The sequence below is a fragment of the Ostrea edulis genome, chromosome 10 (genome assembly GCF_947568905.1).
Source record: "Ostrea edulis chromosome 10, xbOstEdul1.1, whole genome shotgun sequence".
NCBI lineage: Eukaryota > Metazoa > Mollusca > Bivalvia > Ostreida > Ostreidae > Ostrea > Ostrea edulis.
Window position 1 is genome coordinate 26020774 of NC_079173.1, and position 23694 is coordinate 26044467.

At 36.1% G+C, this 23694-nt stretch overlaps 1 protein-coding gene across 1 annotated transcript; it reads left to right on the plus strand.

Moving 5' to 3' along the window:
• The first annotated feature begins 1775 nt into the window (after window positions 1-1775).
• Window positions 1776-16241, plus strand: LOC125665642 (electroneutral sodium bicarbonate exchanger 1-like). The gene is made up of 20 exons (XM_048898395.2): window positions 1776-1997; window positions 2173-2238; window positions 3260-3419; window positions 3984-4144; window positions 6217-6387; window positions 6690-6853; window positions 7068-7316; window positions 7586-7732; window positions 7947-8065; window positions 8332-8506; window positions 9074-9207; window positions 9550-10111; window positions 10416-10529; window positions 11033-11194; window positions 12218-12396; window positions 12718-12790; window positions 13073-13141; window positions 13239-13415; window positions 13630-13743; window positions 13986-16241. Exons 1-20 carry the CDS (start codon window positions 1970-1972, stop codon window positions 14160-14162), a joined length of 3201 nt encoding a protein of 1066 aa, XP_048754352.2. The 5' UTR covers window positions 1776-1969; the 3' UTR covers window positions 14163-16241.
• Window positions 16242-23694: the final 7453 nt, after the last annotated feature.

Consider the following 23694-nt stretch of genomic DNA (forward strand, 5'->3'; position numbering starts at 1 on the left):
AAAAAATGTAGGCAGAGTTATAAGCCTATTTACTTTATGATGATAAGTTAACCTGTTGTTTCCTGGCAACTGTCACCACGGCTATGACTCGGCATGATCATAAGCGAGGCTGGTTTCGAGGCTCGAAAAATTATGTTCATGTCAGGGTACCGGTGCGAGTATTCATTAAAATCCTACAACAGAAATCTCTCAAGTGAACAAAAACTCCGTCAGTTCGTTTTTATTTTCTCTTACACACACTGATGGTAAATAAAAGAAACAACCTACCTGCACTTTGTCTAAATCTGTCCTACTGTCTCGAATCGTCTCCTGCATGGCTACAACCGCGAGTCCTAACGATGAACATGCCGTTGTTTCTTTCCAAAAACCTGACTAAGAGCTTAACGTTAACATGACCCATCATATCCTCCATCAATCCTCTCAGGTCCTTTGAATTTCTGTCGAAATCCGTGTTCAAATTGCGTTTTCAACTTAGTTGGCTAGACCAACGCCAGTTTCTCCATCGCTGATCGCGACCAAATCACATCACGGATGTAGTTTACTCCACTCTTTTTGTCTTCATTTCCGTTAACTTTACACTCTAAATTATCTTTATTTAACACGTGTTTCGTCTTTTTTGTTCTTAACCTTTTCTATTAAATATATATATGTTATATATATCTTATATTCTCTTTGATATTGTTCCTAATGTTTTATTCAATAAAACTCTAACGAACTATATTTTGTGTTCTACGATCGTTATTTCGGTCATCTGCTACATAATCATGGAAGCTCGGTAAGAACACAAATCAAAATAGAAAATATAAATATAAGAAATAAAATATCATTTTTGAGTGTTATTGGGATATGACATGAAGTTGGTACGTGATCAAATCTACTATAACGCCCTTCGGGCGTTTTAGGATTACATGACCAACTTCATGTCATATCCCAATAACATTCAAAAATGATATCTTATTTCTTAAATTTTGTATTCGTTACCGGAGTTATGAGATTAATAACTGTTCGTGACCTTCACCTAATACTACCAATACCCACTGATATTACTAAGTTCTGAGAAAATAAGACGTATATACATCAATTGTAGTGTTCTTGAACACATCTCTATAAATTATGTATCATATTCGTGAGGGGAAGGGGGCTGGATCCGCCTCGGTTTATTGCAAATACCAACATGGAAACTCGGATGCCGGATGATTTTCTCCATTTCAACGTCAGGCTGCCTCTGTGTATTCATGTGCGTTAAGACTTCTCTGTTGAATGTTAAATGAGGCGAAATTAATTCAGGCTTAAAGCACGACGTTGATAACCGTTCTCGGGCAATGTCTGGATTTCTTATCATGGGCCATCTGCATCTGATAAAAACCAATGCTAAGGGGAACCTCACACAATTTTAACGCTTACGATATGGCATCAATTGAACAATAGCATTTACATCTTTTTCTTGTACAGATGCATCACTTTTATAATTTATGCAGTATATCTTATCGTCTCAGTCTTACACAGGTATAACATAAGTTTTTACATGTCCCCCCTAAACAAAATATAAAACCCGCTGCACAAAGTCATGTGTACTAGAAAATTACCAAAAACAAAAATGGGTATGTGAGTGTTCACTGACTTCAGCTTTGTTTCATTTAATTTTGATTTTGTTAATCAATTTTGCTTTCTGTTTTGATGTTTGCGTTGTTTTGTTAATCAATTTTGCCTTCTGTTTTGATGTTTGCGTTGTTTTGTTAATTAATTTTGCCTTCTGTTTTGATGTTTGCGTTGTTTTGTTAATTAATTTTGCCTTCTGTTTTGATTTTTGCATTGTTTTGTTAATTAATTTTGGCCTTTGTGTTGATATTTGCGTTTTGTTTTGTTTTTTTACTCAGTTTTGCGTTCTGCTTGCGGTTTGCGTTTTGTTTTGTTGATTAATTTTGTCCTTTGTTTTGATGTTTGCATTTTGTGTTGTTTTGAAGGAATTATGGATGAAAGCGACAGAAATAATTCAGGTATTTACATTTGATAGTCACGTGACTCTCCATGATGGACTGTTTGTCAATGTCATTATCATTTCTTATAAAACCTTTAGTAATCATATTTGTGGTAAACATCCGTGTCCTTCATTAGTACTAACTGGACTTATAAACAAAGTGATATAACTGGCCTTTATTTGTTTATCTTTAGCCAATGGTCAGTTTGTGGGAGTGCGCATGCCTCACAGGAGAGATCGACCACGTGTTGTAGAAAACGGTAAGAGTGCACTTTTGAATTTTTGAATTTTTCAAACATAAACCCACACAGTTTTGTTTGAAGTTTCACTGTTTATATCTTGGAGATGACTTTGTCAGAAATTCGGAAAGATTTTTCTAATTGTAAATATATTGGGCATGCCATCATGAAAGGAACTCGAATCTTTACATCTAGGTCAATAAATCACACGGATTGCTTACTCCACCTACATATATATAAGACAGTGGGTTGTAATAGTTTTTATTGTGTACAGACCCCAAATATCGGACCAATGTCCTCGTGTAAGACCTACATTCAGAAGCGGAGGGATACTGGCGTTGGTGGACCAGGCGATGTTTTGCCCACATTTGGTTAATTTTCTTTTCTTCGATTAACTTTGCGTGAATTAAGTAGCAAACGAGTAAGATTTTATGACAACAAAGAATTGGTAGCTAATTTATATTTTCTTGTTTTTAATTTTTTTTTTTTCAAAATTCAGTTTTAATGAATATAAAGCTACGAGAACGTGTTTTATTATATCTGATTTTTATCTTTAAAAATTATCGTGTACTTTGATGAGCAGTAGAAGTATTTGTAAATCTTTGTGCTTAACTATCAAAAAGGAAATTGCAGTAAAATTCTTTTGTAAATATAGGTCACGATCCACCGCTGAATTATTGTTGAACACCAAGTATCGAAACCTCTTATATCGATATCAACTTGAAAGAAATCGGAATTGATTTATTTCATTAAAATTACGTATAAAGGAAGTTTTCTTCTACAGGGACTTAAAACTCGCCATAGCAGGAGAATGCTTATATAATGATTGAAAAATTAAGACATTGAATGAAGCACTGTGTTACATAAGTGTTTTGTGATAGGTGTTCGGGGAGGTCAGGCGTTGTCAACAGCAAGGATTAAATGCGATTAAAAATGATTAAATTATCAACAAAAAAGGGTAAAAACTCGCATCAATCACGGTGAGTAGGAGTGAACAAAAGATGTGTGCAGTTCTTATATTGCTATCGAAATTTTATTTTAGGAGTCAACAACGATGATGCGGGGAAATACAATCCGTCGGAATGGGTTCAGAATCTTATCAATAACGTCAAATCTGAAGGTCACAAGGCTCATGGCGTGTTTAGCGAGATGGACGTTCTTAAGGAGTACAACGGCTTCATTGAATGGCGGGAAGCAGCGAGGTATGTTTGTGCATCTCGAAACGTTCGGGTTGAGCATTACGGTATCGCAAACATGCTTTAATGTCATCTTCCTAAAAAGACACGCATACACACGATTAAAATGATAAAGATAAGCATATGTCGAAGCCCAATGCATGAACTATTTTCTGTGAGATATTACAGGTATAAACGTAAACTTTAATATCAAAATCAACGTACAGAACAGGCTAGAATTTCTTTAAAAAAAATTTCATACTTAAGTTTTGAGTTTTCTTTTATTTGAGTAGTCAAAATTTGAGTAAAATCTCATACTTTCCACTAAAGATTTTTTCAAGAAAGCCAGACTAGATCATATTATACGCTACTAAAAATAAATTTTTCGATTCAATCTATGATTCTAAAGGTAAAAAAAAACCCCACATAATTTACCGTATGAAATGTAATTAATTGCCATAATTTCTTAATTACGTTCAGATCAGTGAAGAAATTTTGCATAGAGTTATATAGGGAGGAACTTAAGAAACTGATTTGTTCATTGTCATTTCTACGATAGTACGTGTCAATAAATTTGTTTTCTTTCAAAAGATGGGTGAAATACGAAGAAGTAGTGGAAGAAGGCGGGAAAAGATGGTCCAAGCCGCACGTGGCTTCTTTGTCAATGCAGACGATTTTTAACCTGAGGAAGGCCCTGAAGGATTCTCCCGTCATCATGGACTACGACTGTCATACGTTATCTCAAGTCATCGGTACGTCCCTGCTCTAATACTTTATAACAGTGCGACATTTCACTCGGAACACACACAGTCTGCACTTTTTACTCTAACCTTCACACAGTGCGAATGATTCAGTTTATACCCTCATGCGTTTAAAAAAATTTTTTAAATTTCTTAATTTCGTTTCCTTATCTAAATTCAACTTTCATTTCGGTCGGAATTTTTAGACGAACTATATTTTTCAAAATTCATAGGCGCATCGTTAAAGCTATGGGACGTTGATAAGGAAATTGCTATGTAAAATATATTTATATCAACCCCCTTAAAACAAAAACTGGTGAAATTGATCCCGTAGGAGATTGTTAGAATTTATCTTACAGGAGAGGGTAACTTCCCTTGTAATTGGAAAAATTCCCTTATTGGATTCTACATAGGATACAGCGAAACAAAAGACTGCCAGACTCTGATTAGATACCAAGTTCGTTCGAGTTCTTAGCTTGTGATGAGTAATAAAATCTAAGACGATAACATTTTCAGTTTAGCATTTTGAATGTTATTATGTTTATATAGGATTGATTTAATTTGTCACTCAAATAATATGTTTATTAATACTGTTAGGATTAACTAAATATTCCGGAATTAATTATTCTACCGCATTTTTCTCATATGATGATTATGAGATTTAGGTAAGACTGACATGGATTTTATTCTCTGGAAACCAATATTTTAATTCTACAATTATGTGCGAGCTCAGCCTTGGAAGTATGAGACACAGGGAACAAAACCCTTATGTATTTTCATTGTATTCGATATTTCTTTATAAAGGGTAGCAAATCATAAAATTTGATCTTTGTCGTATTCGGATCCAAACATTTACAGGACTATGAGCTACAGTAAGTCAAGTTAAAAGAAAGGCTGAGATCTAAAGGCCGATTTTCAGACCCCCACCGGTGGTATTTAGAGACAAAACCCCGAGGATATACCTGATCACTGCATATGGGTTGTGTTTTCATGATGTCTGTTGATTTAGACCCATGTTTCATTATCATCAAGTGACCGAGATTTTTAACTTAATATTTTCTATCTTCCAAATAAGTCACGATTGAAATACATTAATTTTTAATCTCCTTGAGTCATAAATTTTGTTTACTATGAATTACGAACGTCAATTTTACTCTCTCTCTCCTTCAAAGAAAGGTACTCCACATTCAGTGCACGATCGAAAACGTAGAACAAGGCGACAGTACGTACTTAGAATCGTAACAAATTTTTCTTAATTTAAATAAGGTCTGAAGAATTTGACAAGTATATGCAAACACTTTAATATGCTCTTGTACAATTTTAATATAATTCGACAGCTGATGAATTGTAAACAAACTGGCATCTGGAAGTTAAGAACGTACTTACCGTTTTCAGAAATGTCTCCTTTTAATGTGTCCTCAAGTGGTAGATACGTTCAATCCGCACACATCAGATGAAAGAAACACTCGCAGTGATATGGGGGCTATTTAATTTATAACCGGAGTTTGTCAAGAGTAAGACGAAATCGTAAGACCGGTCTAGTATTGCACCGTCCCCACGTTTGAGGCTTCAAGTAACCTTTTTGTGCGTCTAGTGACCCACTCGATGATGAAACTAAAATTCTCTGCAAAGTCAATCCTGTGGGGATCCGAGTTACAATAGGTTCTCAGTACCCCTTGCTTGTCGTAAGAGGCGATTAATTGGGGCGGTCCTTCGGATGAGACAGCAAAAACCAAGGTCCCGTGTCACAGCAGGTGTGGCACGATAAAGACCCCTCGTTGCTGAAAGGTCGTAAGCGCCGATCATAGGCTTCAATTTTGCAGCCCTTCACTGGTAATAGTGACGTCTCCATATGATTGAAAGATTTTCAAGAGGGACGTTAAACAATAATCAATCAACCAATCTACAAAGTTAACATATTGAATTGTTTTCTCCACGAGTCGCACAAATGTATGATTATTATTTGAGCGATATTTTTATGGGGAGGGGATAAAATTAACAAAGGATGATCACTTAAAATAATAACTATTGCTGATGGCCTGTTTTGCAAATAACGTATTAACTGGTGTTTCTCCATTTATCAGACAAATTCACGGATGAATGGGTGGATACCAACCAGTTAGATCCGAGATACAGACCCCACATCCGGGACGTTGCCCTTAAAGGTCATAAGCACCGCCATGTGAAGAGAGCGCGAAATCTGAGACGAGGATCCACAGCAACACGCCCCCTAGCGGACATAGCGGATGAATCAAGTAATTATAGCCCACCTTTCCCAACAGTACCGAATTGCCAATTATCATTGAAATGTCTGCATTTTTCAATATGAAGTAATTTTGATCACTAAAATAACTACATCCCTATAAAACGATGTCTGAAAATATGGTGCGATAATCGTTCCATCATTACATGATTTCATGGAAAAATGCGTATTTTATTTTCAATATTGAATAGATCAAATGTTTTATCATAAATGTTTCATTACAAGAAAATCATGCAATTAAACGTTCATCACAATTTCAACAAAACTTCAAATATTCTTTTATGCTTGGTACAGGTATGGACAACAGTTCGGCACAGCTTCCCACGTCAGCGAGTTTTGCCAGCATCAACAGTGATGGTTTAGGCAGTAGCAACAGCAATAATGAACTTCACGATCACGATATGGGTATGGGGATGGTTGAGAGCCCCTCCCAGGCATCCCTTTCCCACAACTGGAAGGTAAGCTGCAGAGCCAGTCCCATTTCTGTCGTAAGCTGCTTACTGTGACGAACACGAATGTGACTGAGGAATGCAAACTTTTGAAGAAAAAATTGTATTCATTAATTACTTGTGGTTTGGAAAAGCAGAGATCTTTTTGTATTAACAATACACATATACGAATATTGCTATGTTTAAGATATGTCTAAAAGATTTTTTTTTTTACATTCTTTAGCCCAATACCAGCTTCTTAAGAAAAATCCCTAAAGATTCCCATGTTGCGAACATCATGGTGGGGGAGGTGGAAGATCTTCCCAACCGTGTGATGGGGTTCATGCGTCTAAAGGAACCCCGGCTGTTGCAAAATGACCTAAGCGAGGTCAATATTCCCACTCGCTTCGTGTTCTTCTGCCTGGGCAAACGTGGCGAGGAGGAGGAATTGGTGGAGTTTGGACGGTGCATGGGGACAATGATGGTGGATGAGGTATGCTTTTAGAAAGTTGAGACGTCATTCAATGAAGCAAGCGTTCAAAAATAGTGATTGAATATTGTACTTCAAATAGTTTTTATCGATTTAAAAAACATTTTCTTACAAAGTATGACAATGAGCACCTTTTATCATTGTTAAAGGAATAAAGGTTGTGTTTTCTTTAGATACATAGAATTACACACATATGATATCGACATAACATACTGTACATATCAATTTACGAAAAATTACGGTAGATATTTTAAATTCCGACTTCCGTCTAGATTTTCCGTGAGGTGGCATACAAAGCGCGTGACCGTGACGATCTCTTGGCGGGATTGGATGAGTTTATGGAGCAGGTGATTGTGCTGCCACCGGGTGAATGGGACCCAAAGATCCGCCTGGAACCACCAGGAAAAGTTCAGTCCCAGGTTTGTTCATTACCAAATAATGAAGATTAAGATGGTTGTATAACTTTTATATTATTAAAGGTGGGGTACATGTACTCCATGTAAGTTAGTTGGAGTACATGCAACTGTCCAATCCCACCCCTTCGACAACTGTTAATATATGGATTTAGTATTGAAATTGATTTCAAGTGACGTGCTATGAAAAGACATTTTGAAGAGTATTTTGATTAATCAGGAACACAGGCGTCAGTCCGTCGTGCCCGGAAGTCCTGGTTCTCCGAGTCTGCCGGTGAAGAAGGCGGAAGAAGCTGAGGAGGAGTCTCATATCGATCCGTCATTGGTCAGGTCAAAAATGTATGTATCAGACAACCATGAAACAATACTGAAAAGTGAATGTTGGAATCCGTTATGGTCCTTCAGCGTAAAATTATCTCTTCTAATTTTGCTTACTATAACAATTAAGATACCATAATTGAAGTATGACATCACAATGGAATCCCTGTTATGAGGGGATGTGCAGACTTCATATCGTGAGTGTGGTCAGATGCAAAAATTAGAATGATTTCCGTCATCTTCTGTGTTTAACTGTCTTCAAGTGGTGTACTTGTTTTCGTTTACAGACCGTTTAAAGGCCTCGTTGACGACATCAAAAGAAAGGTTCCCTTCTATCTATCAGACTACAAAGACGCTCTCCATGTGCAATGTCTGGGCTCATTTGTGTACGTGTTCTTGGGGACCTTGACACCCAACGTCACCTTTGGAGGCTTGCTAGGTCAAGCCACTGACCAGTACATGGTATTTATTTCATTAAGCATTCACCAAGTCTACAATTCACTTAGCATGACAAACTTGAAAATATTCACAATAAAAATATGGAAATGAATCGTCTCACAATAGATTTAACGATGATTTGGATAGTAACCTATAATTGAAAGGTTTATCTTAATGGTAGAAGCAACGAATATTCAACAATAAGCAAATGCAGAAATATTACCTGGGATTCAAAGTACTTATACAAAGACTACCTTTGAATTATATAGGCAGAAATATTACCTGGGATTCAAAGTACTTATACAAAGACTACCTTTGAATTATATAGAACATGTCTTGACCTTAAAAGGATATTAAGTTCCTTTCCTTAATTTTTTTTAAAAAATGGGTTAGCTCACAGTCCAGAAATGTATCTCTTCTAAAGTTCGAATAGACATTGATATTGTGAATGAGCTGATCGTTTGTACGACTAGGAAGTTATGGAGTGCATCTTCATTGATATTGTGAATGAGCTGATTGTTTGTACAACTAGGGAGTTATGGAGTGCATCTTCATTGATATTGTGAATGAGTTGATTGTTTGTACGACTAGGGAGTTATGGAGTGCATCTTCGCCGCGGCGGTGACGGGAATCCTGTTTGCTCTGTTCGGGGGACAGCCATTGAACATTTTGGGAAGCACCGGTCCGATGTTGGTCTTGGAGGCCATCATTTACAATCTTTGCAAGTAAGTATACTGTCATTTCTGCAGAGAGGAGAAAATACTGTCATTTCTTCAGAGATCAGAAACTACATGTAGCTTCAGATTTTCACCATAGAGTTGTACGTTCCGTCGAAAATTTTTCACTTGTATTGAAACGTTACCAGTTGATGGTACCAAATGGAGATCAAAATATATTTTCATATAGATACTGTGTAAACTACCATTACTATCAATCAAAATCATTAGATAAATCTCCCGTTGTATATATAGGTATCTTTAGAATATGATATTTAAATATTTAAACAACGTTACAAAGAGACATGCAAACTCTGTAAGGCTCCAGTCTTATTGACACTTTTCCTTTAGGGACAACGATTGGGACTTCATGCCGATGCGGTTTTGGGTCGGGATGTGGACTGTCGGATTCATTCTCTTGATTGTCATCTTTAACCTGAGCGCATTAGTGAAGTACATCACACGATTTACCGAGGAAAGCTTTGCGACGTTAATCGCTGTGATTTTCATAGTGGAAGCCTTCAAAAAAGTTATAGAGATTGGATCCGATAGCCCTGTCAATTTTCATCCGAATGACCCATTGCCAAGTTGTGAGTGCATACCACGTGACTGCAACACCACCGGACTAACCACTGCCGCAGCTGTTGCTACAACCGGGTTGTCAACAGCTCTTCCATCCACCACCCCAGAAATTGTCAACTACACATGTGCTGACCTAACCAACATGACCATCAACTGGGCCTCACTCTCAAATGAGACATGCATGATGTTTGGTGGTCACATGGCAGGACATGGATGTGAAGTTGAATACGTTGCAGACGTTTTCTTCTTCTCCATCCTCCTGTTCATAGGAACCTTTGCACTCACACTGTCTCTTGTAGACTTCAAGAGAACCACCCTGTTCCCTACTGTTGTAAGTAGAATGTAGTCTACTGCAGTATTTACATTTCATTAATGTTCAAAGATTAAGTTAAAACCGGTGGCAAAATGTTCCCAGAATAGGATAAAGACCAATCAAATACCTTGATAAATTATCCATTTTAAAGGGGATGCATATTATGTTCGTGGAATGGGCAACAAAGACTGAACTATAATGAACTTAACAAAGACCAATTTTAATGCACGAAATCAAAAGCAAAAATTCGCCGTACCGGGTTTTCATACAGCTAACTGAAGATTAATTACATTGTAAATGATCCGTCATGTACTTTTTATAGATTCGTCAGAGAATCGGGGACTTTGGGGTTCTCATCGCTATCATCATCATGGTCCTCATCGATTTTCTAGTGGGCATCAACACACCCAAATTGATCGTCCCCGATGAGTTTAAGGTGAGTGTATCATTTTTTAAGCAAATTTCGTCATCAAAAACTTTCATTTTACTTGTTTCACCACACATTGCACTATGGATGTTATCAACTTTTAGATTCGATGATGATGTGCTGCCAGAACCGAGAAGTACGAGTTGAACGTATTTTATAATGTTAAATGTCGTAATTATAAGCACAATCAACACATAAATGCACCTCCTCGATTTTAAGTCCAAGCCCAGGAATACTGAACTATCTTGGACTTGAATCAAAATCAATTCATTGTTCTGAAATTAAATTCAGTAAGGTCATAGTGCAATGTGATGTTATATCGCTAGCTTACTATTGGTTACGATTTCCCAGTTTCATATTTAGTCAGTTTAATGACTGCTACAGACTGAAGTCAGTTTCATGATCGTATTGTCTTGACATACAAAAATTTAATTTGAGCTTATGTCGATGATGATAATAGTGATGTTAGATCATATACTTCCATAGACATTTTACTGTTTTCTCTCTGACAGCCAACCCGCCGCGCCCAGTGGATAGTAAACCCCTTCAGTGACCGCAATCCATGGTGGCTCTACCTGGCGGCAGGCGTTCCCGCGCTTCTTTCCACCATCTTGATTTTCTTGGATCAGCAGATCACAGCGGTTATTGTCAATAGAAAAGAAAATAAATTAAAGGTATACAACGTTTGACAAGAGGAGCAATGTAGGTTTGAGGTATTCAACGTATAATAGATCAAGATAGATTTTCATCAGGATGATTACTGTTAAATTATGCAAAACGTGGAATAGATTTGATTTGATATTGTTTAACGACCCACTTGAGAATGTTTCACTCATGTGGAGATGTCACTACTGCCGGTGAAGGGCTGCAAAATTTAGGCCTATGCTCTGCGCTTACGGCCTTTGAGCAGGGAGGGATCTTTATCATGCCACACCTGCTGTGACACGGGACCTCGGTTTTTGCGGTCTCGTCCAATTTAGTCGCCTCTTACGACAAGCAAGGGTTACTGAGGACCTATTCTAACCCGTATCCCCACGGGACACGTGGAATAGAGGAAGAGGAAATTCACATGACCGCAGTAAATGATTGGAAGCCCATATTTTTGTACTTGAAACTTATTGGAAACGGTATCTGCTGTTGATAAGAATAAGACAAATCTATTTTTATTCTTTGAAAACATATATCTTTGGTAAATGATGAATTTCTTTTTAATATTTCATAAAAAGAAAGTTAATGCAACTTTTTACCATGAGATGTTTATGAAAATACAGTTTCTTTTAAAAATATGTTAAAACATACTCTCCCTATTGACTTTAATGTAAGATTCAAGGGGGAGATTGACCAAACAGTAATCAAAATTTTGTAAATTTCTTTGGTGGATTAGATGATCGTTATACATTGAATACCTCAAGTTGTCACCAGGAAATGGGGGTACAACATGCATGTATATTAGAAGTAAAAGTTGTATTATTGAGCGAAATGATTTAAACTTTATTGCCTCTTACACTTGTATTACTGAACGAAGTACATATATATATATATATATATATACACACAAATGTACTTTAAGCGCAACACAGAGGAATTCAACATGGACTTGCAGAGCAATAACCATGTAGCGCCACGGTATTCCATAATTTTTACATTGAACTTTGTCGAATAGAGGGGTCTGAATTCATTTTGTTTTATTTTTTTAGAAAGGAGTTGGATACCATCTAGACATGTTTGTCGTGGCTATTTGTGTTGGCATCCACTCGCTCCTCGGACTCCCTTGGTATGTTGCTGCAACAGTCTCTGCACTTGCGCACATTAACAGTCTGAAGAAGGAGTCCGAGTGCACAGCCCCTGGTGACAAACCATCTTTCTTGGGAGTCAGGTACTGCATCATTAGCAAACACCTCGTAATCAATCACGTAAACTGCGTCGGATGTTTTAACCAATTTAAAAAATCTAAAAATTGGAAGGTTTTTATTTCTGAAGTACAATATACCATGAAAATAAATATATTAAGTGGTAAGCACATATCTTAGAAAGTACTTGAGTCCAGATCTTCTGACATTTGTCAAAAGCAGTTCCCGTTGTCAAACACTAAATCCAATTAAGGGATGGACTCGACCCCTAGAAAACTTTCTGGATTTCCACATTAATATTAAACTTAGAAAGCATGTAAAACACGGCAGTCTTTCTTTTCACGTAGAGAACAAAGGGTTACCGCCCTTGGTATCGGCGTTCTGAGTGGCTGTGCTGTTCTCATCACATCAGTGCTCAAGGTGGGGAACAATGCAATTATTTTTGTTTTTTGAAATAACTACTAAAATAATTCAAATCATGCATTAGAGAACTACCCAAATAAAAACAGAAAACACACACAAGTTGTAATTTAGAATTTGCATGCATGATACAGTATTTGCAATTGTTTCAGACACCCTATGGAAGAATATTGTATATACATATAAAACATGTTCGTTTGTCCTAATGAAGGGAGCTGGTAGGACTTATTGAGTTCAATCAAAATGTTGATATGATTACATGGATTTGTATTTCCTTAATAGTATATTCCGATGCCAGTTCTATACGGAGTGTTTTTCTATATGGGATTTTCAGCTCTCCGGGGAATGCAGGTTAGGGAATATTACATGTAATTTCTTGAAAACAGAATATTGTTCAACCATATCCTAAAAATATGGATAGTAATCATGTGGTAATGATTTTTAACAGCTCGTTGATCGTCTTTTCCTGTTCATCCAACCCGTCAAATACCAGCCTGATCTTCCATATGTTCGCCATGTTCCACTATGGCGAATCCATATTTTCACCATTGTCCAGATTGTCTGTCTAGTTATTCTCTGGGTGGTGAAAACTATCAAGGTCATATCAATTGGATTTCCCATGATGGTAAGAACTTGTATTACAAAATACTTAAAGCAGTATCAGCTCTAAATCTAAATCTTCATATTCTTTTGGTTTTTTTAAATTGAGAACGTGTTTTCAAGGATCCTATAACCATTGTTGTAAAATTCTGACTATGACCATAGCGCTCGTTATTCACGTCCGATGTTTTGGATCATCAGGATCTAATTTTTAGATTTAACCACTTGCATTTCCCCAGGTACTGGCGACAGGCGTTGTGAGAAAGGTAATTGAATGCTTTTTCACCCAAAAAGAGCTTCGCTGGTTGGATGATTTGCTGCCTGGTGCAGGAAAGAAAAAGGAGACGGACAAGGTATTTGAAATACTCAAAATATGTCCACAATTATTCTCATTTTGAAAAAGGCAATCAAGTTGTAATATACTGCGTGGGATGATTTCCGGGAGTCTAATTGCAGTTTTCTGTAGTCGGAATGAATTTTCAAAAACATCTCTGTGTTTGCCTTATTTTTAATTTACGGGATTAATGTTCGTTATCTTCACTTTTAAATATTTAATCGTTGAAATCTATACACTGAGTTTGTTTTTAAATCTCAGGGCGTGGAAAGCAAAGTTCCGTACAAATCATTTTACTCCTCAACATCAACAAACGGCAGTACACTGGACGTACAGGAAAAAGACGACACGATCAAACCAAAGTTCTTCGTCTCTGATGAGTGTGATGCCAGCATCATGCATCGCAAGAATACCGGAACCGGAAACACAAGATTGTGATCCGGATTTTTTTAATGCAAGAAATTAAGTAAAGCATTGTGATAGGTATTTGTCATTCCGTAATTTTATGATACGGATCCAAGTACATATGGAGGTATGCATATATTGAAATTCCTAAGATGGTGCAATGTATATCACATATCCGTTTTTTATAGTTTGATTTATTTGTATATATTTATATAAATGCCACCTTTCCATTGGATTAGGCATCCATTTTTTTTATCGTTTGTGATAAATCAAGTTTTAAATGATTCGGAATTGGTGATATATCGATATGTCTAGTTTGAAATAGACGTAATATACCTATATCATTGTAATTTAGCATACCATAACCAGGAGGTTATGAGTTCGAGACCCACTCGTGCCATGACCGCGTCAATCCTAAGACGTAAACATAGGTAGTGATTGCTCCTTCGCCAAACGCTCCGTATTTAGAAGGGAGAATCACGGGTCTTTCGGATGTGACGATTGTAAATTTGGTCCCGCGTGGCGACAGGCGTTGGCAAGTTAAAGAATCTCCAATGCTATGGCCCTGAGCGCTAAGCATTGCTCTAAATTTGTGTTATTTCACCTACAACTGGTGACGTCTCAATATGAGTGAAAATTCTCAAGGGAACATAAGATAGTCCTTTCATTATTTAGATATTTTTTTGTTACTTATATACATGTATTGAAACATTGTAAATAGTGCTTTTATCCAGAATTATAGAATTACTTTTATAATGTCGGAAGTCGTCGAGTTTTAACGATGTTTTAAAACTGTGGTCAACAAAGCACCATACAAGTCCTTCGACTCGTCATGATCTAAAACTCTAAAAGTAGGAGTTACTAGGACATTCATGACAAATATTACACAAGCAAGCCAAAGTTCTTCGTCTCTGACGAATGTGATGCCAGCATTGTGCATCGCAAGAGTACCGGAACCGGAAACGCAAGATTGTGACCCGGAAATACATACACTATTTTTATTACTGGGGAATATTTTTTATCAAAAAGTGCAAGATATATTGTGAGGCAATGTGATATGTATTTCTGTCATTCCATATTTTTAAAATAATGTAACAAATCACGCACGGAGGAATCCAAGCTTCGGAAACCTTTAGTCTGCACAATGTTTATCACTTTTGTTTTATTGTTTGATTTATTTGTATATACTTTTATATTTAACACCCTTTTCATTGAACCATGCATAGTTTTATTTTTCTGTTGCGATCAATTAAATTTTAGCATTGTGTTCACATCAAAATCGATGATATATCTAATTTGAAATACAATTCTATCATATACACTTTCTATTACCGGTATAACCTAGCGTACATTTCATAATTTCATCATTTAGATTTTCTTTCAAACTACATGTAATATTAAAAAAAAACTCATTGCAATTGAGGCTCCATCCAAAAGTCGAGAACGATGTTTTAAAAATATCAACATCCGTGGAGTTTTAGCGGTTTTTCTTTAAGTCGGTAAAGTAACACATAAAATTATACTCCTCATATCTACAAACGGAAGTTGGTTTTTTTTTTTTTTTTTATATATTCAAGACAAATATGACACTATGAAGCCAAAGTTCTTAGTCCCTGACAAATGTGATGTCAGCATCACGCGCCACATAATAGGGATCTAGAAATACTATTTTTCAAACCATTTTGAAATGTAATTTGTACTTTTATATTTTCTATGTAATCAAGGAAGTTGTAGCATTCTTTGCATATGACTAATGATGATATATCAGTCTTGTTTGGAGTATACGTTGTTGTATTAGCTAGTATACATTTCATTCTTTAGATTTTCCGTTTTTCAAATGCAAGAAAAATTGCAAATGGTGCTCAATCTAGTTTTTTTTTTCTCTGTACAAGGACATGGAAGTGATTTGGAATTACACCCCATTTTCTGAAACTACATTTTTCTGTACACAGATGAACAACACTGCAATTGTTACGCAGGTTTAGAATTCTATTTTAAAGTATATTGTCTTTTATTTTTACTTACATGTGCTATTACACGTTAATATCTGATTTTTATTGCTTCCGTTAATTAAAAATTCAAGGATTAAATAAATTGATTTTTGAGAATTAGTCCAGTATTCTTGTCATTTGTTCAGGTTAGCTTGCGAGTAGACCGTGCCAAATGTTTCTTATGCGCTACTTCAAGAAGATTTTAAAGTTTCGAGCATTGATAAAGTGCACTTCACCTTGCCACTCTCGATCCCGGGGCCGCCGAGGAATAATTCACCCAAGAACTATGATAAGTGACGGATATGTACAATAATATTTTGATATTGAAAGCTTTTAAATTTATCTTCATGAAAAAAAAGTTTTAGAAGTAATCTGGAAAATCATCCCTTACGCATTAACCTATTGAGATACCTAACTAGGCAATTAAATTGCAAAGGAAAATGCGAGTATTGCTGATATTTATATTTCACTAGGAAGTTGGCCATTATAAGGAGGTGTTATTTCTCCATGAGACGTTTAACCTAGGTAGTGACTGTTCCATCACCAAACGTCCAGCATTCATAGTGAAAGTCGTATCCGACCCACCGGCAGTTATATGGCTTGGGTTAAAAGTTAAACTATTCAACGGACTGATTCACGATTTTCCAAAAAATAAATAAATCTGTTTTTCGCTTTTAATAACAAAAACCTACTGTCTAATATGTTTTTTTAAAAATCACATCAAGTTACGGTTAAACTCATTATCGAGAATTTATCATTTGTTGTGTAAACAAAGATTAGGGGTATGTTATTGTTTACAAAGCTTTGAAAATGGATGGCTATCGATTCAGGTTTATGATATCTATATATCACATTTGAAGTACTCCTCGGATAAAATGTGTCATTTAATCCTCAGGTAAATCATGTCATTTTACAGTTACACTTGTGTCTAGGAAACAATCGCAAAAATTACATTTCACTAGTTTCATTGTAAAAATAAAAAACACTCTAGTCTTGTTTACATAATAGAGTCAGAGCTAAAATATTATTGGTTAATTACAGCTTTATGATTGTTTTCAAACGTCATCAATTGTTCTCCAACGCGTTGTCCCTCAGATTTATGTCTTTTCTGTTACACAAACAGAAATACAAGGACTATGAATATGATGCATGGTCCAAATGATGCAGACGACAATTGGTTTCAAATATAAATTAAATAAATAACAAAAGTTTAGAGAGACTTGTTGGAGAAGATGATCGTGAGGCTTTCCTATTTCATTGAAAATAATGCTCAATGCGTTTGCAAAAACAAAAACCAAACAAACAAAAAACAAAAACAAAAAACAATTGCATTGCAAAGTAACTTGTTCAAGTTCCATATCTAGAAAAAGTTCTATTTAGTAATAAAATTTACTTAGAATAGGTAGAGATTACCTGAATGTATTCCTTGGCCTGACGCTCGGTGACGTCACAAGCCTTGCGGATGTCATCTTATGAACCGAGGTCTTGTGTCGCCAAGCGCTGGCACGATACAGAACCCTCACTACTACGGCCTTGATCATGACCTAGTTAAGTTAGATCATCAACTATAGTAACTATAGTGAAATCAGAGTACGATCGAACTGCCTTTAGTCGAAACCGGAAGGAGTGTCATTGCGCAAGTTTGGTGCATGTTTACATTTAGGGCTAACTTGATCAGGAGTCGAGTTAAAAACAATTATATTTAGAATTGATTCTAATATGGTACCAGACTATCTCTAAAATATTCTATCAAAATTTATGTCACCAAACAATCGCAAACTTATAGCATTCCTAAATGTAGACTAAACATTTCTAAATCACCCTTTGTCCCATTAGCGATAACTGAATGGAATTCAGTTCCCATGGAAATAAGACAGCCAACTTCAAATGCTTTCAAAAAACAGTTTACATTTCTTAGTAGGACCCCCTTCAACTTATAACCTACTGGAATGTAATACGCACGAGACTTATTCAGATATAACATTATTGAAAGGCATGGTCCGGACTAGAACAATGCCCAAAAATTTCTATTTCAACTTTACATAAAAGGTCAAGGTCAAAGGTAATCAGAAATGGTACATGACACACTGTCTTATCATGGTATAGACACATATTAAAGGCCTGTGTCAAAAGACAAAAAAGTTATGACCCGCATAAACTTTGTATGAGAAGGAGACGAAGAGGAAGAAGAATTCACACTAAAACAATGTGCCCCTTATGGGAAGGGGAGACGTAATTCAAGGACATTAATAACAAACAAGGTGAGGTCAAGCTTCTCACTCACTCATTTTATTCAGGTATAAAATATCACAGAATGTCATGAGTATAAATTTAAAATAGCAAATTGAAACCTGGCATAATGTATAGCACTATGCAGTTATAACAGTTAAAGAACAAATAACTGTATGGACAACATGCCAAGTGATGAAACATGTATAATAAGGTAAGGATAACCCATAAAAGCTTAAATTAGCTTATTTCCAATGGGGTCCTAATATTTATATAATAGATATGATCAACAACATTACATGACTAACAATTGGAATTTCGGCAGGTTTTGATTAATACTTGCATAATGCGTTGAAAAATGACAACCTTCAGACATATTTTATAATATAATACTAAAGTGTTAAAAAAATAAGTATTAAACAAAATTTGAGATGTTATTTGGTTACACCCCTTGCCTTGCTGGCTAATAAGGACTTTGCAGGTTTTGTAAAACTTTGCTTAGTTGCCAACTCTTTTGTATCTAAAGGTAAATTAGTCCAATCGGATCCTTGATAGTATCGTTAAAAAAACAAGAAGATTCTTTGCCTTTTATCTTTAGGTATGATAAAAAAATTATTTGTAGCACTTTTAGTATTTTTATTGTTTAGAACAAATTGATTTCATAGATAATGTGGGGCTTAACCATGAAATATATTAAACACATACATGTAGTTCAATCTTAGGTGAGTAGCTCTGTCATCCACTCTTAACATGCCCAAAGAATCTAGAATGTCACAAAAACTGCTAGCTCTAGGACCTAGATTTAAAATAAATCTGACATTTTTGTTTTGGGTTACTTGCCATTTTTGTTTAAGTTGTTTGCTAATACCACAATAACAAGAAGAACATGTATAATCAAAATAGCATTGTATTTAAGCAGAACATAAGGCACGGTCCGAAAATTTTTATTATGTTGACTTGTAACGGGGTATAGTATTTTTGATAAAAACAAGGTTTAGTTTGATCGAGAACAGTTTTTTTTTTTCAAAAATGTGTAGTCAAATTGAAGGGATGGGAAGAGTGTTACATATAGCCGTATTTGATGTTTATTTCTGTCCAAGTTATGATACAATGAATACCAACTTGACGAATTTCAGGCGTAATTGAAAATAAAACCCAAATAAAAACAGATACCTGGTAATAAAAGCATGTTATGATACGACAATAATTAGGCACGTAGCGTCGTATTTCAAGAACAGGGGGGGAGGTGACACGGGAGAAATTGACTTTACAATTGTCTGAAAATTCTTGACACCCCTACCCCCAAAAAAATTCCAACAAAAGCCAAAGCTCTAATTCTTAGAGGGGGTTAATTGATTGATTAATTAATTATACATTGTTCAACTAATTATACTTTCAATACTGAATAAATCAAAATGTTCGGTCATAAATTACTTTATGATAAAAAAAAACCATGCAATTAAAAGTTCATCACACTCGATACAACAGTTCAAAAATATTATGTTTGGTATAGGTATGGGCAGCAGTTCTGCGTAGCTTGCGTGGTCCACCCAGAAATAACGGGTTGGGCAGCTAGTAACAGAGGTAACAACGACCTCCATGACATGGGCATGGTCGGGAGCTCCTCCTGGACTTTTTTCCACAACTGGAAATTAAGCTGAATAACCGGTCCTATTTCTATCGTAAGCTGCTTACTGTGAAGAATGCGAAAGTAACAGAGGAATGCACACTTTTGATAATTTGTCCATTCATTAACGAATTGTGGCTTGTAATAACATACTGAAGATATTTTTTGTATCAACAAATCACAAATATGAATATTACTGTGTTTAAGATGTGTGTAAAAGATGTTTTACATTTTAGCAACAACAACAAAAATGAAGAACCCCCCCCCCCCCCCCCCCAAAGCATGAACAGTGTTGTATACATCGAAATACATACATCACGGCGGGTGTGACCGGTCAACAGGGGATGCTTACTCCTCCTGATCCCACCTCTGGTACATCCAGGGGTCCGTGTTTGCCTCTATATGTATTACTTGTGGACTTTTGCAAGAACGACTGACTTTAACAGTTAATGGCTGACTTGGATATTTAAACCTCAGTTTATGGAAGCACGATATCGTTAAATATATGTAATGTCGAATTGTTAGACAGTATATAGGGAACTTCTGCCTCGCTCTTGAACTAGCTTTTTTTTTTAGTGATTTCTCTTGATCACACAAGTTAAGCAAAGACGAGCGTGTTGAAACTGCTGCACGTTACAAAATGGTGACAGTGTAGTGACTCTGGTGTTTAACTGTTCAGAGGCTTGCTTCAGGTAGAGTATGTTTGGAACTCAGTAAAACATTGTGTCCATGTAAGCACGTGGTTTCGTCCTGGGACGACTGCAGTTGTCGTCGTGAACGGCAGATGATTTTGCTGAAGAGGTGCCAAAAATCAGAGAAGATCCAAGCTGAGCTTCGGGACGACGCTTCCTTGAGCGGGGGGAAGTGTAGCAATGACAATTACTATCTTTATTCTCTTAAACTGATTTACAGTGTATAGAGAAATAAACAAAGTGAACGATATATAGACGTACATGTACATGCAAGCCGTGGGTAAAGATACATTTTCAAAAAAAGAGAGAGAAAAAACAACAACAAACACTAGAATACAATGTTGTCAGTGGGTGGATTGATTAACCTGGAGAACATACTCTCTCAGAAATGATTTTGATAAATTTACTTCAATAGATTAATTTACTTCTGTTTTGTGTATTAAAAAGTTATTCAAATTTAAAGATATTCGGGTTTTTATTGTAATGTCTTGCTATGAGCAATGCCCTTGATTGTTTTATAAAATTATCATTACAATTGAACAGATAATGAAATTCATCCCCTATCTCTTTCATACTGCATGACTGACTTAGTCTATTTTCTCTGGGTTGACCACACCATCTGCCTGTGTCTATAGGTAGTGTAGTATTACATGTTCTAAATTTACAAAAAAGTTTCGATAGATTTTTTGGTAGAAGTAGTAAATAGTTTTCAAAACGTAATGAATTTTTGTATATTCTTTAAGGCCTTTAGAAAAATTATACATTCCACTATGCCAGGATTGCTTGAATTGGTCATACAATGTAAAACTGATACGGTACCAATTTTGATGCACCAGATGCGCATTTCGACAAATAATGTCTCTTCAGTGATGCTCAACCAAAATGTTTGAAATCCGAGATAACAATGAAGTTTTAGAGCTACTATAGGGGAAAACAGTGTGCCAAAAAAAGTGGAGTCAAATTCGTTTAAGGATAAGAGCCATGCATGAGGGAGATAATCCTTAATTTTGAAATGAATTTCTAAATTTTATCACGGCAATTAAATATACATCCGGATTTTCAAGCTAGTAACACTTTTTTCTTAAACCAGAGAACATTGGGTATTTGCTGTTGCTGCCTTATACAGGACAGTCCACAGTCGTTTAGAATGTCTTTATATAATTATACCAGGGGTTGTTAAACTTTTTAATAAAATAGTAGAGTCTTGATAATAATTTTTGAGTATTGTTATATAATTAATTTCCCCCCAATTTTTTTTAGCAGACAGTATGTAGGGAATTTCTACTGCATCGCTAGTGAGAAAGCTTTTCTACTGATATGGTAGAGTCTCTCTCCAAGCAACGGCGTGCGTATTCAGATCGCTGCACGTTACCATACTATTACAGTAGGCCTGTCAAAAAAGTTGTCAAAATATAAAAACACAAGGCTGTTGATTCATTTCATTTATGCATGCATACTTGTATATACAATTTTAACTTGCACAGATACCTTTATTCATTGTTTAAACTTGACAAAAAAGTCATTGCATCATGATAAAGGGAATGTAAATTTATTATGCTGGAGTTCTGCGTTTTATTTTATCATAAAGATGTATGAAGTTCTTATACAATCAAACACACACAGGTACAACACAGAGCATGATAAGCGTACCGACAAAGTGCATCTGCACCAATGTAGACCTGTAGCTCTCTGATCAAATATTTGGACATACCAGAGAGCTAAAGATCCGCCCTTTATAAAAACCTTCGATGTACTGCGCAGGTCTTGCATCATAATATAAAAAGATTCCTATCATATGTTCCCAATATATTTTTGTCCAAGCATTTATTAAAGCCGCATGTGAACCGAAAACTCATATTTCGTTTGTAGAAATAGCCGTGTTAGGTAGCAGTGAATTCGAACCACGTTGATTTTTATATCTATTCATTCTATCAAATATGAAGTACGTAAATATTGAAAAGTAATCCTAGTTCGTTACGAAAGCCATAAGTCTTGTCCCAATCTCCGATTAATATTTTCGTTACTGACATATAAAAACAGAGCTTGGTGGGGATGGAACTGGAATTATTTCATCTAAAATATTTAACTAACAGGCCCACATCATAGCATTGAAGAAGATCTATGCTATTTTTAAATGGTTTACACATAAACACTAAATACTAGTACCTAGTTTGGCCCCGTCCTGGAGTCAGAACGTCTACCCCGGATATCATGAAATTTACAATTTCGGTAGAGGCCTTCCAGCTGTACATGACTAGATCTATGTTTTCAGGTTATCTTGCAGATGTAAGGAAGGTTTTTTAACATTGGTCAATGTTTGCTCCATCCTTAAGGCTCCGGTGGTGCGGAAGTCCTGAAATGTATACTTTAGACCCCCTTGTCCCAAAGATGCTTCATACCAAATTTGAAAAAAATAAATAAATGACAGTTATCAGGAAGAAGTTAAGAATGGTCAAGCGTTCACGCACGGCGACGGATGCTGACCAATTGTATTGGGTCAGATGACCTAAAAATATTGATGGGGATATTAGGTCACATAGACTTTACTGTTTTAGAAAGTGTATGAGTATGGAAATGAACTGGAACAACTCTATAATGTTTGGACAACTTGACCATTTCTGTACATTACATCGGTTCATTCAGAAATGTCACGAAAAGGTTTCCATATTATACGCTCGTGTCAAAGTCAGCCGTTGACTGTAAAAGTCAGCCCATCTCGCAAAAAGTCCTATAGGAGTTGAGATAGATCACTGTTCATTATCTTCACCTTTCATACATGCATCATAGTAGTGGAAGTGGAAGATCGTCCGAACCATGTCATGGGATTCATGCGCCTGAAAGAGATCCGATTGTTACAGAATGACCTAACTTAGGGCGACTGGTGGGGAAAATGGGGAGAATTGGCTCATCGCGGCGGGGAGAATATGCCCCATGATGGGGAGAATATGGCCCATGGCCTTTTTGAGGTCTTTATCGGAGTGGGTGGGTATGATTATGGATACACAAGTTAGGGTGACCTTCACCCG

Coding starts and splice junctions, on each gene's coding strand:
- LOC125665642 (XM_048898395.2), top strand. CDS start 1,970: ATGGATGAAAGCGACAGAAATAATTCAG. Junction 7,317..7,585: donor GGACAATGATGGTGGATGAG/GTATGCTTTTAG, acceptor ACTTCCGTCTAG/ATTTTCCGTGAGGTGGCATA. Junction 7,733..7,946: donor CAGGAAAAGTTCAGTCCCAG/GTTTGTTCATTA, acceptor TTGATTAATCAG/GAACACAGGCGTCAGTCCGT.